This window comes from Dermacentor variabilis, chromosome 6 (genome assembly GCF_050947875.1).
Source record: "Dermacentor variabilis isolate Ectoservices chromosome 6, ASM5094787v1, whole genome shotgun sequence".
Classification (NCBI taxonomy): Eukaryota; Metazoa; Arthropoda; class Arachnida; order Ixodida; family Ixodidae; genus Dermacentor; species Dermacentor variabilis.
The window spans coordinates 190,872,653-190,888,227 of NC_134573.1; the positions used below are offsets into that span (position 1 = coordinate 190,872,653).

At 45.6% G+C, this 15,575-nt stretch overlaps 1 protein-coding gene across 3 annotated transcripts in view; it reads left to right on the top strand.

Annotated features, from left to right (window-relative positions):
• The window catches only part of Asap (ArfGAP domain of ASAP), a 221,044-nt gene that overhangs the window by 99,148 nt on the left and 106,321 nt on the right, over positions 1-15,575 (top strand). For 2 of the 3 annotated variants that reach the window (XM_075697201.1, XM_075697202.1), the window contains 3 exons: positions 8,181-8,226; positions 9,580-9,653; positions 10,480-10,679. In XM_075697201.1, coding sequence (XP_075553316.1) covers positions 8,181-8,226; positions 9,580-9,653; positions 10,480-10,679 — 320 coding nt within the window. The remainder of the gene's footprint in view (positions 1-8,180; positions 8,227-9,579; positions 9,654-10,479; positions 10,680-15,575) is intronic. The other variant, XM_075697203.1, reaches the window with a different exon arrangement.

Sequence of the window (15,575 nt, forward strand, 5' to 3'; positions counted from 1 at the left end):
TGCTCCAAGGTACGTGGAAAGGTGTAACGGTTCCAGGACTTACTTTTGGAACTGTGGTTGTTTGCTTTAAATCAAGGGTACAATCAGGACTCGATGGGAACCAAAGGTCAGTGGGTCGCCCCGCATTGGGCGCTTACGGGAAGACTACAAATGAAGCTGTGCAGGGCGATATGGGCTGGACTAGTTTTGAAGTGAGGGAAGCTCGCAGTGAAATTGATTGTGAAGAACGAATGAGGAGTATGGATGAAAGTAAATAGGTTGGGAGGGTTGGGAGGGTGATCTGTACAGTAAAAACGTTGATTCACAGTGGAGGAAAAGAACTAGGAAACTTACCAGCAAGTACGCGGCCTGTAGGGTGGGCAACATAGCAACAAAGAAAGTCGAGCAGAAAGTCAGAGAGGCTGAAGTAATCTCATGGGTGGCGGCAATGGAAAAGAAACCTGCTATGAGTAACTACTTAAGAGGAAAAATCGAAATCAGGATAGAAACAATTGATGATAACTCAAAGGGAAGCTCATTACGTTTCGAAGCGAAATCGGGATGTCTTAGAATACGCACCTATAAAGTGAGATATAAGAAAGAAGAGGAAGCATGTGCTTGCTGCGGTAAAGCTAGAGAAACGATGGAGCATGTTTTATTAGAATGTGAAGATATCTGCCCAGTGGTCGACTTAGGCACCACTGGACTGTTTGAAGCCCTTGGGTTCATTGAGAAAAGGGGGAAAGTAAACATGTCCACATTAGAGATTAAATAGAGGTGATTGGAAAAATGGTGGAAGAACAGTAGGGAAACGACAAAACACGAAGACGTACAAAAACAAGGTTTTTTTTTTTCTTTTTTAACCTAGATAGAACATTGGGCAGTATAATAGCAAGAGCTTGGAGGCGCAACCCACCACCTCGTTCTCAAGGGGATGCTTGTAACATCCGTCCATTCTTCCAAAGGGGGATTGGCCTGGAGCCTGTCGTGGGCCGTGCTGACTTCGTCAGCCATGCAAAGTCGGCGCAGCCTAGGCTAATTGCGCGTTGCGCAACTGAATGTGCACTCCGAACAACGATCTCCGATCGCGCCCTAATCATGGCGCAGTAAATTAGGTTAGGTGTTTATTTCTTTGGCTGAGAGTACTGCAGCAGTGTAGCCTGCTTCTTATTGGCAGCCGCATGCTTAAACACGTAGTCCTCAACATAGTCTAAGCGAGAGGCCGGCGGCGTAGAAAGGCCAGAGCAGTACAGCCACAGTTGAAGCTGGGACTGGGGCAACATTAGCGCTTGTGGGATCAACCTCGGCAGTGTCTTTGTTTGGCCAATACTTCTGCTGTGTTCTCCATGTCCGTCAATCGAAGCATTTTGAAACACTGTCACTCACAGAGTATTAAGTGGCATCTGCCAAGGCGTCTATAAGTGAGCCCAGTGAGCGCGCATAGTCTCACGTCATTGTGGAATGCAAACCATGTGGAAACCACTAGTCCTCGCGAGGCGCAGCAGGCGCGAGGACTGGTGGAGTCATTGCGGCAAATGCAATGCGTCGTTGACCAACATCATTGATGTTGTCAAACTCAATGGTCACACTAGCCAAGCCGCCATGTACGTACACCGCTACGTTCAAATGGCGCCTTCGTTGCAATCGATGTGTACAGCTATGGTGCGCAGCAGTTGGGAACATCCATCGTGCCACCGCTTTGTTCGAGGGTATTGCGGGAAAGCTCACCGTCTTTTAAAAGCACACGTGGTCTAGGGTGGCGGAGTTCGATACATCCATTCTACGTCCGACCCTGTTTGAAATAAAAAATTAAAAAGGCATGCTATTTTCTGGGTGATATAGAAAGTGTACAATATACGCAATAATTCGATATATCCGTGTTAGATATATCGAGGTTTGACTGTATCGAGCTCCATAGCATGCCTTGTAGCTTGCACTCCATCCCGTTACTTTATTTTAAAGGGACACTAAAGGTTACTATGAAGTAAAGTTAAAGTGATAAAGCAATGCTCTAGAACATTGAAGGCATCAATATAATCGCGAACAGAGCTTTAGTAACCGAGAAATTGAGGTAAATGCATGACACGATTTGAGACCCCCCAGCGACATTCTGGTACTATCCCGATGACGAAGCCACTCCTCATCATAATTTGTCACTAGTACTCAACTACTCGTATTAAAAAGAACATTTCATTACATTATAAGACGGAAGAAAATGCTACTTGTCTACTTCAATTCGATTCTAAGAATAAGTAACATTTTGACGTTACCATTCAGTAGTATGGGTGGTCGAAAGGTTTCGTTTTCGCTCAACTCTGCGCCGTGCACACTTTGGAGTTCCAGTTCTTTCGTTATCGCACCGTGCTGCACTTGTTCTGCTGGCTCGCGAAACTTGCATTTGGAACAAGCAGCGAGAATGCCACGTCCATGTGATGTTGTGGGATACGCGAACAGTCCGCGGAACTTGGCCAAGGGCACTTGCAGTGGCGAATCCAACGTCACTTATCACTGTGTGCCAACGAGTGAACCTCTCCGTTCGAAGTGGTTAAATGCCGTACCTCTGCCACAGCACGTTGGCAAAGAGCCGAAAAATTGCATAGCGTGCTCGCCGCACTTTCTTCCAGAGAATTACGAGTTCAACGCCGACTTACTAAAGTCGTGTGGAGTGCCTTTCAAAGCAATGCTTTCCGTCGGTCTTGCCTGCATTCTCCGAAGAGCAAGAACAACTGCAGGTCGAAGACGGGGCGGTGAGTGCGGCATTTGGTTTTCACGAAGGAAAAGCTACAAATGTGCGAATATGTACAGCCATGACATACAGTTGCCGTCGTAGTAATACGCAACGATGCCAGCAGCGTGAGCCCTCAGCAGCAGGTCAAGTTCATCAGTGCTTAAATCGCTGAAGTAGAGCCCAGCATCGCGAGCCAATGTGTCATTGTCAGGGTCATTCATTGCAACAAGCGTCGAAGTAGGCATCATAAAATAAAAAACCAGCTTATCGTCATGCGTTTTCCCTTTCGCTAGCCACCATAGTTCCGCTTTCGTACTGCTGTTGGCTCTGTCTTGGCTTTGTTTCTGGCCACACGTTTGCGTTTTGCGCAGAAAAGCCATAGCGCCATCTGCGGGTGCCGTTTTACTCACCGACAGCGCAACGTCACTATAAGACCATGACGTCACCACTCCTCGATCGGACAGTGGGCGATTTGAACTGCGCTAGAGGTACGCGGACGCTTCAGAACACATTTTCTCTTAAAATAAGTCTCTTCGCATGAAACAAGCGTTTTGTGGTTCCTGGGATGGTATTTCAACAGTCCACATTGACTTAATATTAACCTTTAGTGTCCCTTTAGAACGGCATATAAAGTAAAAAATGGCGGGGACAGATATGCAGTTTGCAACTGCAATGCAGTCGAACCCGGATATATCGAACCCGCATATTTCGAATTATTGGCTATATCGAACACACAGATTACCCCCTTGAAAATACTATGTAAAAGTATAGGACAATTGCGTAGTGTATCGAATTCCATTTTCGTCGGACATTCGATATATCGAACGCCGCGCCGCGCCCCTGGAAGGTGCGCTTTTCCCAAAGACATTCGTGTCCGGTACTTAGAGGAAAACATTTCCGCAGAGTCAGTCAGCAGGCTCCTCCTCTGCGCATGCGCGGCCGTCGCCTAGCGACGGAGACGTAGAGCCTTTCCCCCATTCTTGCGCCCCATCGGTGCGAGCTCTCTCGCTCCTCCTCTACCGCCGGCGTGTGCATTGGGTAAGGGCATTGGAGCTCAGCGAAGAGAGTGCACGGCATGGAGACGCGGCGACGTTTACAAGCCACGCTTCCTGGGAAAAGGGAGAGAGAGGGAGAGAGTGAGGGGTCGGCACGGTCGCTCATGGGCCAGGGGAGACAAGAGAGCCAGAGAGGGCTCAAAAAACGAACACAGTGGCTTCGACGGCATATTCCGTCGATCTTTTTCCACGCTCTCTTCTTTCTTTTCCCGTTGACTGCCGCTCAAACAGGCTTCGCTCGGACTGCTCCATCTGTGCATCGCGCGTTTTGTTGTGCGTACCTCTGTTTCAACAAGCGTGTGTAGCATGTGCGATTGCGGTCATCTGGTGAGCTATGGCATCCGCGGACATAAAAAAGAGGAAGAATCTGGACTTTGCAAGAAAGCTTGAAGTAATCCGGCGTGTCGAGAAAGGAGAAAACAAGTCCTCCGTGGCAGACGCATTCAACATTTCGCGGGTACTTTAAGTACGTTGTTAAAAAACGAGCAGGACATCAAGCTTAAAGCAGGTGAGGAAAGTCGCTCGGGAGCGTGTCGTGTGTGCCCTGCTGCTTTTGACAAAGTGGAGAAGGCACTCTATACGTGGTTTTTTGAAATCTGAGCGAAAAATATTCCCGTGGATGGCCCGATGTTAATCGAAAAGGCCAAATGGTTTGCTATGGCTCTTGGCGTAGCAAACTTTTGCAGTGGCACTGGATGGCTGCAACGGTTTAAAAAGTGCACGGCATTGTAGGAAAGGCCATTTCAGGCGAAAGTAGGGCTGTCAGCAGCCAGGAGATGCAGCAGTGGCTTTCTGAGGAGTGGCCGAAGATCACTGAGAAGTTTTTGCCTGCAGAAATCTTCAATGCAGACGAAACTGGTCTCTTTTGGCAAATGTTGCCGAATAAGACACTCACTCTTCGTGGAACATCATGCCACGGCGGTAAAATGGGCAAAGTGTGTGTGTCGGCGCTGCTTGCAGCCAACATGAACGGCTCGTGCAAGCTACGGCCATTCGTGATCAGGAAGAGCAAGTCACCGCGCTGCTTCAAGAACTGTTTAATGCTTCCCGTCCGCTACGGCTGTAATAGGAAGGCCTGGATGACACGTCAACGTTTTGTTGAATGGCTACAGGCTTGGGACGCTGAGTTGGGCAAGTCGGACCGCCAAGTTTGCCTTCTGGTAGACAACTGTTCAGCCCATCAAACGACTTGCAAGCTGCAGCACATCGAACTGAAGTTTCTCCCGCCGAACACCACAGCGAGACTGCAACCCCTCGACCAGGGTATCATAAAGACATTCAAGGTAGGCTATCGGATGCGACCTATTCAACAGCTCCTCATAAACCTCCGCATGGGAACCGATCTCAAGATTGACCTGCTCGGCGCGATCCAGATGATTACCGGCGCTTAGGGCGACGTGAAGCAGGCCACAGTAGCCAACTGTTTCGGCAAGGCAGGCCTTGAAGTGGCCGGAGATGAATGTCCGGAAGCTTTAGATGACGATGAGTGCTTGGAGGATGCATTCTGCGACTTGTCCAATTTTCCCGGCGCTGTCTTGTCCGAAGTTACTGTTGATGACTTCATTAACACTGACAGCGAAGTTCAAGCGGTAGCCGACCTCGCTGATGAGGACATTGTGGCCGGAATAGCTGGCGTTCAAGACAGCGATTCCAGCGACGACGAGGGCAACTATGTTTTCGAAGAAATGCATCCGTGCACAGCCACTGAACTGGCGTCAGCGTTCAGCCTGATTCGGCGCTGTTGCGGCGAAATGGAAGGCACTGGGCTCTCGCACCTGGACAGTCTCAAGAAGATTGAGATTAGTGTTTTAAACTTCCTTTCCCAGAGGAAAAAGCAGCCCAAAATTAGTAATTTTCTTTCCGTGAAATAAACCGCTTTCATATTGTGTGCACATGCTATCTGATTCGCGGCTGTTCCAATTGGTAAGCCACAATTTTTTATGATCGCGAGTGCTTTTTTGGCCTATATCTGTATATCAAATTTTCGCTATATCGAACTATTTTCCGATCCCCCTCGAATTCGATATATCCGGGTTCGACTGTATCATATTCTTTAGCCATATTCAGAGATGGGGCTTTGCTTTTCACCATTGTTGCAAGGAATTACCAAGTGAAGTTGAAGTTGAAGTTGAAGTTTATTCATATGAAAAAACATAGGTACATAAATGTAATATACAGACGAGGGTCCCAAAGTAATCATACTGAAAACGGGACCCTCGGTTAGTAACTACAACAGAATTGTAACATAGTTGGCAGCGTAACAGTGGATAGTATAATAATAAATTAGTTGCAAGAAAAGCAAATGATAACGAAAAAAAAAAGAAGAAAGAAGAAAGAAAAAACCAAACAAACTATGCTTTAATCGATATAGTGTAACAGAAATAACAACGGGAGTGACAAAATTTATACAATTGTTAAAGGCAAAAAGCAAAAAAAAAAAAGTACGAACAAAGAGAACGAAAAAATGTGGCGCAATGTGAACACTGCAAAAAAAGGAAAAAAAAAAAGAGTGGGTGATACTTATCAGCTAGCTGACTATGAAAACACAGATATTTATTAGGAAAAATTATCAGAGGTTAGCAAAAAATCTTTTAGCAAAGCTAAAAGATTTTTTGTTATGTTATGTTATGTTATGTTATGTTATGTTTTGTTATGTTTTTTTATGTTACGGATCTGATTCCTGAATTCAATCTCCAAATATATCTTTCAGCTTATTGATACATGCTAAATGTTGCTTCATTAATCTTTGTTTTAGGTAACTCCACAAAAAATAATCACATATTGTCAGGTCTGGAGCATACGCTCTAAAAACAGTTGCACCCTTTGGGGTGTATATTTGCCACACAACAATAATCATCATCCGTCTTACTTGCGTTTCCTTTTTCGAAAACGCTGCACTCGTTACTTTCCTGTCGAGAATCCTCTGTCATGCTCATAATGCGCATGCTGTTCGTGACTTGGAAGTACTGGGCTCGCAGCGTTAAAGAAAGGAAATGCAGGCAAGACATGAGGATTATTGTTGTGTGGCAAATATACACCCCAAAGGGTGCAACTGTTTTTAGACTGTAGGAAGGCCACAGGGTGCTGGCTCTCGTTTGAAACACGACAGTATAGTTAAACCTCGATACAATGAAGTTGGTAAAATCTGCACTTTACTTCATTATATTAAAATTTTGTTATATTGAAAGTTGACTTTTTATGTGAATAAGTACAGTCGCTGGTGGACTTCTCTTACACATAAGGGGCCATAAAGATTTTGAAATTATTGGGCCATTGTGAAAAGATGCTTCCTTCGCCTTTAGCTTCAATGTGTCTCCTAAAATCGAGATTACGTGACAGCTCTGCCTGCAAAAGGGCACTGAGCGCTGTACACGCTAGAAACACAGTATTGCCCAAAGTTAACGAAAACAGGTTCATTTGCCTCCGGTGACACCCAACACTGCACAAACGCCCAGTCTCAGAGCAGCGCAAAGGGCGCCGCTAGCATGTGACCGCAGGAGGAGTGGCTCCCTGTGCAACGTCACCAAGGAAGAAGTGTCCCGACGACTGTGTGGTGTACTCTTACGATGGCCTGTGGGCCTTCTCACGAGAGCTAGGGCAACCTCTATTGGCTTCTGCCTCCAATTAAATGTGGCGCAGCTCAGTACAACCATGCACTAGGCACCGCTGTTCGCCTTAGCGTTCAGAAAAGGATCAGTACAAGGTACGCACTCACTGTATCTGCAAGGCACCATAAACAAGCTTAAGTCCAAGTGATGCCCAATAACAAAGGTGCCGGCAGACAAGAGGAAAAACATGTACTTACCTGTCCTGGAGAAGTCTTCCTCGCGCTGGCTCTGCTGATTGTGTCGCCGTGGCCGGCAGTGTGAAGCGCCACCCTCGAAAACCGATCAGTAGAAAATTGCTCACTGACACTCCTGGGGCAGAGCACAAAGGGATTGGCAGTTTGGCCTTTGCTCCGACTCATCGCAGGTTTAAAAGGGAGAGACACAGCAGGCAGAATAGGCGAACGCCACATAAGGGTGACAGGATGCACCTCAATCCCCACAAACTTCAAACTTTGTAAGAGTGGTTGAGCCTCAGTAAAATGTACTGAGGAGAACGGCTAATTTGGTCATGTAAGTGAGTACGGTAGTGCAATTTATGAATGATGTTTGTGGTCATTTGAGCAAGAGGTATTTTGCAATGTAACCAATAAATTTTTCTGCCCACTTATTATGTTCATTATTTAATGGCTGAGGACCAGCGCTTGCATTTGTTTGTGCATAACTGTGTTATTTTTGTATGGAATTTTTTAAATATATATCATGTATATTTTTGAAAGTCTTTGTTGGTGTTTCTAAGTTATTATAGTAACCAGCGACATGTGCATCATTTAAAGTGGGCACTCACCCATGTCTTTTTGGTGTTTGCACCAGGTTCGTCCCGGCAAAACCTGTCCCAGGGATCAGATGTGCTGAAAGGGTAGGCATCTTCTCTCCAACTGTGCGTAATTTAATATTGAATATTTCACATGGCAGTATTGGTGTGTTAGCTCCTGAGCCATACTACATTAGCAGTTTTCATGTAACGGTACTTTTCAATTGGTGTGTTAGCTCCTGAGCCATACTACATTAGCAGTTTTCATGTAACGGTACTTTTCATCAAGTCAAAGTGCTGTGAGTGCAGACACCGTACTTATAGCCTGGGCTTCTGATTCAATTTTTTTCTTGCTGTGCCATGGCAGATACAGTAGGTTTCTGTTGCACCAGTTAGGCTCCAATTAATTCAATTTTTTGGTTAATTTGATACTGACCGAACATCCCAGCCTGAAATTAGCCTTAGGTGGATAATACAAACTTGAATCATTGGCACAGACATGCCTGACCCCAGTGGTGGTCACTCCAATAGCTGCAACGTCTGTCTTGGCAGTGGTGAGGAAAACGGTGAATGCTTCAATTACATCATCTCTAGCCAAAAATTCCTTCTTTTTGGCCATTGCTCGAAAGATTTCCAAACGAAAATGGTAGCTCACAATGAGTCATTACCGTATTTACCTAATTCTTACACGCACATTTTTTTTTCCAAGCAAATTCGCTCGAAAATTGCCTGCCTAGTCTACCATCAGAGCCAGCCTAGCCAGATCAGAAGGCATCACAAGATGGTGACAATAGTTTCTCGTATAGCATGACAACGTGCCGCCTTCAGAATTTGATTACAAAAGCTCCTTCAAAAGATAAGTTATTTTCTATGCTAAGCTAGTGCCAGAAAATTGCATCACTTGTTCTTGGCATTTATTTTGGAGTAGGACATCGCAACATTTCGGCACTCGCACGGTTGTCTGCTACGCTGCTACATTAAGCCTCATGTTTTAAGTCATTAAGTCATGTTTTGAGTAGCACCATAGGAGGCAATCGAGCAAGCTGGAGTAAATGCGAAAATGTCATAATGTCCTGTCTCACATGACCACTTTCTATGTCATGATGTTACAACGCAGTCGCCACCTTGTAAACGAGACTGCAAATGGCTCTAGAAAAGTGTTTATTATTTAGGACACTCTGAGGCTTGGCAGTATTTCAATAGGGTTTTGAGGTCTTGGAGATTCATTTAATGCAAAAAACGAGTTGAAAGTGCCATGTCAGTACTCCTTTAGCATGCTCTTCTTCTTGCTTCTGTTTTTATGAGAGCTTAGCCTCAATTGCACTGTGACATCAGGTCATATCCTAGCTACATGGTCTGCACACTTTCGAGACCCAGGAAAGTCAGTGATATGTGGTGGTGCAAGCTTTTTGGTCACACGTGCAAGCACTAGCTCAGTGCCATCTGTTCCCCTGCCAGAACGGAGGAGCGGCCCAACTACAGCACCTTGCAACGACCCAAGTGCCCTCCACCTCCGGCTCCAGGGCCTACTGGTAAGTGGTTCCATTTGCTAAACAGTGCCACTGAATAAGAAACGGAAATGTCATGTGGTAACAGGAAAAGTTTCACTTGTACGACCCACCTCTGTGTACAGCTGGCACCTTCCTGTACATTCCTCAGAAGCACTTGAATATTTATAAAATTGATCCTGCAAGGTTACGGGCAGACTTCACAAAGCAACTTTATTTTGTACACTCAATTATCTCTGTCCTTGAAGCTGCTCCCTTTGGAAGCATTGAGCTGTTTCATGGCATTGTGGAGAGCAGCGCTGTCAGGCGGCATCAGTAAATAAAAAATATGTATATATAATACTCCTGCCCAATTTGTACTTGAATTTCTGACAGAGATAGCATGCACGTGAAATGGAGCACATGCAAGCAACTTCTCCACAGATGGACATAGGTAATTCATCATCATAGACTGACCTCTTTTGTAGACACAACATACATACACTTTCAACTTGCCCACTGGGCCAAGTTGGAGTGATCCATTGTAAGCGGCACAAACAAATGAGTACAACTAAGGCAGAACACACATCAGCATCAAGAACATGCAATTTGCACATTGGCAAGTCATGTTGGATGGTTGACTCTAATGGCACTAAGAAAACAACGGCAGCTTTGAAGCATTCGGGGGTCAGAGAATACAGCAGGAACACACGTGTAAGTGTACATTACCAGTTTTTCATGATGCATAGCGGTGCATATTGACAAACTGGGGAGTGCGTTTTGAAGTCCATCACTGTGGTGCTGTGTTGTGCTACCTGAATGTGGTTGGTAAGCTAGTGGTCTACATGATGCATGCCCTTCTCTTTACAAGCAGCATCGGCTGCCTGCAACAGCATCAGCAGTGGCGACCCTGTTGGCAGCAGCAATGGCCGTCTGCTGGATGTGGCCTTGCTGTCGAGTGGGAGCGGTGCAGCTGCTACAGAGGTGCCCGTGCCACCACCACGGAAGGTGGGCCACGCCCTTGTTCACCTTTGGTACACTGGACTCTGTCCCAGGCCCTCTGCTGCCAAGGTTCTTGCTCTCTGCTGCTCATCTGCACGCTTTCTCACCTTCTGCCTTGGCCAGGCTGATGACATAGCTTGTTGAGGCCACTATGCTCCTCAATCCACATTGTAACTTCAGTCAGAAGGTTTGCTGCTCATCATTCTCTCTCTCTGTCATCATTATCTCTATCATTTTCCTCATCTTCCACTTGTTCTGTTTTCATTCGTCTTTCAAGTTTCTTTTTGGGAGGTGCAAAGCGTGCACTACAGTCGAACCCGGATATATCGAACTCGAAGGGGATTGCAAAATAGTTCAATATATTGATAATTGGATACAAAGAAATTAGCTTGAGACACCGCTCGAGTCGCGACAAATGATGGCTTATCGGAGCATCCAAGAACAGCAAAGTCCATACGGGCAACGTAAAGGCGCATTTTTTTTCGCAGAAGAAAAAAAATTACTAATCTTTGACTGCCTCTTGCTCTGGGAAACAAAGTTGAAAATGCTGCTTTTGATCTTGTCGAGACTTTCTAGGTGAGATAGTCCTGTGCCCTCCACTTTACAGCAACAACGTCAAATCAGGCTGAACTCCGACACCAGCTCAGAGGTTGTGCACGGGCGCATTTCCTCGTGACCACGGTGACCTTCGTCACCACTGGAACCGCCTTCCTCTGGGATGCCAGCAATTCCCGCCACAATTTCCTGCGAGGAGCTTTAGGGAAAGTGCACCTTCCAGGGCGGGGCGCTGCTCTAGACCGGCCGTCACCAAGCCAGTTTCCTTGTTCTTTCACGTATGTGGCTTGCAAATGTCACGGGGCGCTGCGCACCAAACGACAGCGGCAGATGCGAGGGGCTTTGGGGAAAGTGCACCTTCCAGGGCGCGGCACTGCTCTAGACTAGCCGTCGCCAAGCTGGCTTCCTCCGCGCATGCGGCTCGCAAACGTCACACAGCATCGCGCGCCGAATGACCGCAGATGGGCACGGGAGATGCCGGTGCATTTGGAGAAAGTGCACCTTCCAGTGTGCGGCGAAGGGTTCGATAAATCGAATGACCTGCGAAACTAGAATTCAATATTCAGCGCAACTTTCCTATACATTTACACAGGATTTTCAAGGGGATAATCTGTGTATTCGATATAACCAATAATTCGAAATATCCGGGTTTGATACCGTATTTACTCGCATAATGATCGCACTCGCGTAATGACCACACCCCTGAATTTTGTCGTCAAAGTTAGATTTTTTTATTTACCATGTAATGATCGCACCCCAAACTTGCCGCAGCGATATGTCGTGTGCCAAGTCTAGCTAATATTGATCGGGCTTACCATCTGTCGAATGCTACGTGAACGACTCTTCAAGACAAACCAAGCAGTCTGCACGCACCAAACATTCTTAAGTAGACGCCTCATTTCATTACTTTCATCACTTTCCGCACTTCCATGACTAAAAAAAAGCTGCAACCAAACTTGCCTTTATTATGTGTAGTCTTTTTAATGGTTGTGGTCAACAACAAAAAAGGCGCCTTTCGATTCTTCTCATCTGCACTCATGGGCATGCAACAAATCACGAGCGGCAACGATAGTAGCCACGTTTACACTGATACGTTAAAAGTGCACCCTGTTCATACCCCGACGCTTGTAGCACAGCTAAGATATTCACCCACCCTTAGTGGAAACGTGCCATATTAGGATAGTAGTGAAGACAGATGCCGCAGTTTCCGCAGCATGCCGGCCATGTGTTTCGATGTCACTGGCAGCTAAGCGCGCCCATCTGTTTCTGTCACCTCAAAGTGGACATGGCTACGTTATTGCCGTAGACTTGCCGATATTAACGATATTATACGGAAGAAACTGTTTCAATGCACGTAATGTACTCACGAGAAGAAGAAAAAATTGTGTTCGGCGCATTCGGCTTGCTCCGCCGGCCGCCATTTCTGTTTTGGTGTCCCACAGCAAACACGGGACGAAAAAAATTTTTTTTCGTTTCGTGGGAAATTTAAGCCGCGTAATGATCGCACCCCTGATTTTGCACCCCTGGCAAAAAAGTGCGATCATTATGCGAGTAAATATGGTATATCCGGGTTCGACTGTATTTGTTTCAAAAGTCCCGAGGCTAGCTTGCTCATGGCAATGTAAGGAATAAAAGCTTGTGGGCACTTTGCTCTGTCACAGGCATTCAGCTCACCTTGCACTATTAGCGGCGAGAATTAGGAGCGGCGCCCTCTCGCAAGTGACGTCACGGCCAGGACGCGGCTCGCTCTGGCCCGCTCGGCTGCCCCGCGCGCTCATTTTCTTGATGCGTGCTAGGAGGGTTTGGCAGCTTGAATTGTACTTACAGTAGGTTATTTCGGATTATTTCTGTTGCCATGCATGGACCGCAGTTTCTTCTTTGAAACTATGTGAGTCATGAACATTTGCAACTTGGATATCGCAAGCTATGTAGTGCTGAAGGGGTCTACTGGTCTTGCAATGCATATATGCACCCTGTCTGTTTATAAATTTTGCTTAAAACTAATGTCTGTAAGTTCAACACGCGAAGTTATTTATGATGCTCCTCTAAACACTTAACATTCCCTTATTACTTAAGTATGAGCGACATAGTATTTTACGTGGAAGAAATATCTTGATATTTGGTGCCAACATTATAAATCCGTGTTAGCAGAACACTGCCCAGTGAAGCTTTCATCATAATTTTTATCACTCTGGTGAGTTGTTTTAATCAAATGTGGAAACTGTATTAAGGTCTAAATGGAATAGATAGGCGCACATGTTGTGTGAAAAGGTTTGGTACTACGTTCACCGTTCTCTGAAATAAGCACCCAGAAACGCATTGGCTGTTAACACGACGGCGCATCGTGTATAGTGTATATATACTTCACGAATACCATAACAGCAATCACATGAAAGAAAATTTTGTGTTTAAGATCCAGAAGCAATCAAATGCAAGCAATGAAATGTGTCATAGTGACATTCAGTAATTTTTATCGACGATATGGCACACCCCTGCTGCAACAGAAGCAACCGACTGTCGTTATGGCGAGGTGCGCATTTTTTGCGAAACACAGCAGTTCACTGCAACTACGAATTGAAACCATGAAGTAGCTCTTTACAGCTCCAATCACAATGCCTATAGCATACTCAAGGCACTACAGCGCAGCTTAGGCTGCGTTGAAATGGAAAATGCAAACACATTTTGCCTCAACATGTCTCGATCCTGCGTTGTTTAATTACTTGGACTGAAAACTATTTGCTTCATCAGTGCATAAAAGAAAACCTCGTGTACCTGCCTCTTAAAGAAGACACCACAAGTCTCACATGAACACTTGACCTCCACTGGTGAACAATTATATCTTAAATATGTGCAACACTACTAATGAATGGGCCTTCGGCTTCTTGCTGGCTGCATTGAACCGGTCCAAAAGGCATATTTCACTCAAGTATTTGACCGGAGCAGCCTGTGTCAGTTCTCCAAACAGATTCATCATGTCTGTTTCTCAAGCAAGAAGCACCAGTAAATTGCTCAAGTGAGTTGAACGTGTAGCACAGAAAGGGAATAAATATTGGTACATTCCTTTCTGTGTGCTGCAAACAGCTTTAAGCCTCAATCAGCTTTGCTTCAAGTTATTGCCACTTAAATTTAACCGATGAAGAACGGCCTAATTTTGAGAACCAGTTAAGAACGCAACTGGTGCTGGCCAAATCTAAACAGCAGTGGTAGTTAAGTCCTCATCTTACTGCCGAGGGTTTCTGTGAAGAAATTGAAAAATTCGATATTATACCGTGAACTATTCGTCGTGAGCAAACATGTTTTAGCGGTTTAAAATCAAGATAAATGTTGTAGAAGTTATATATAGTCGGCGTTTAATTGTGACAGGCATATTGCACCGTGGTGGGTATGGAATCTTAACTAGATTCTCATGTGCTGTGCTTTTGAGTTTATTATTCACGTGAGCTACCACTGGAAAATGTAGATCCGCACATGAAAAACCCGTATGGACTGGTCTGAGCTCCCTTGGGTGGCACTATAGCGTTGCCTTCGAGAAATATATTGTCGTCTAGGAAATAAGCTCCTTGATTACATTTTCGGGAATGAAGACATCTTAAAATATATATTTGAGAGGCCCTTCATAAGTATACAAGCATTGGGAACGAGAGCGAACAAATGGAAACAACTGCAGAAAGCGTCCGGACACTGCCCAAACTGAAGCAGACGACAGGCGCGAGTCCATGCCCTGACGTCACGCGAGCGGCGCTCGTAGCGCCCCTCTAGGTCGTTCTCGGGGCTAGTAGAGGCATGTGGCCTTGCATACATCCCTCCATACATAGCACCATCACAAGGCATGTCAAGTCTGTCCATTAGAACTGATAACTTTGGCATGAGAAATTTTGGACAAATAGCATATTAGAAGTGCGAAGTGCTGAATTGAGTTAGCTCCTAACGTTTTTTGACTTGTGGTATTCGACTTGTTGAAGCTTATTTCTCCTTACAGGATTATTACAGTGAAACGAATTTACGATAAGTGCCTGTGCTGTGAAATGACGTGTATAATGAAGGGTTTATTATGTCCCTGCCAAATTCCCATCTTTCCTGTGTATTGTTAATGCCTCTACAATGAAAACCACTGTAACGAAGTTGCCTGTACAACGAATGAATATAGGCGTCCCCAACGACTTATTTGTTGCTTTACAACAAATGTCATATAGAAGTGTTGCCACCGCCCTCCATAGACATAGCTAAGGTCATGGGCTTCAGAATCTGGGAGGCAGAGGGGGTGGGTGCGCCCACAGGTTCCATTGTGAGGGGGCACCACCTCACCAGTCCTAAGGGTTGACTGCTTCTCTATTACAGTAAATTGAGCCTTGGTTTCACAAATACAAAAAAAAAAACTTGGAGGACGCTTAAGCTTCGCCTTCAAGAGTG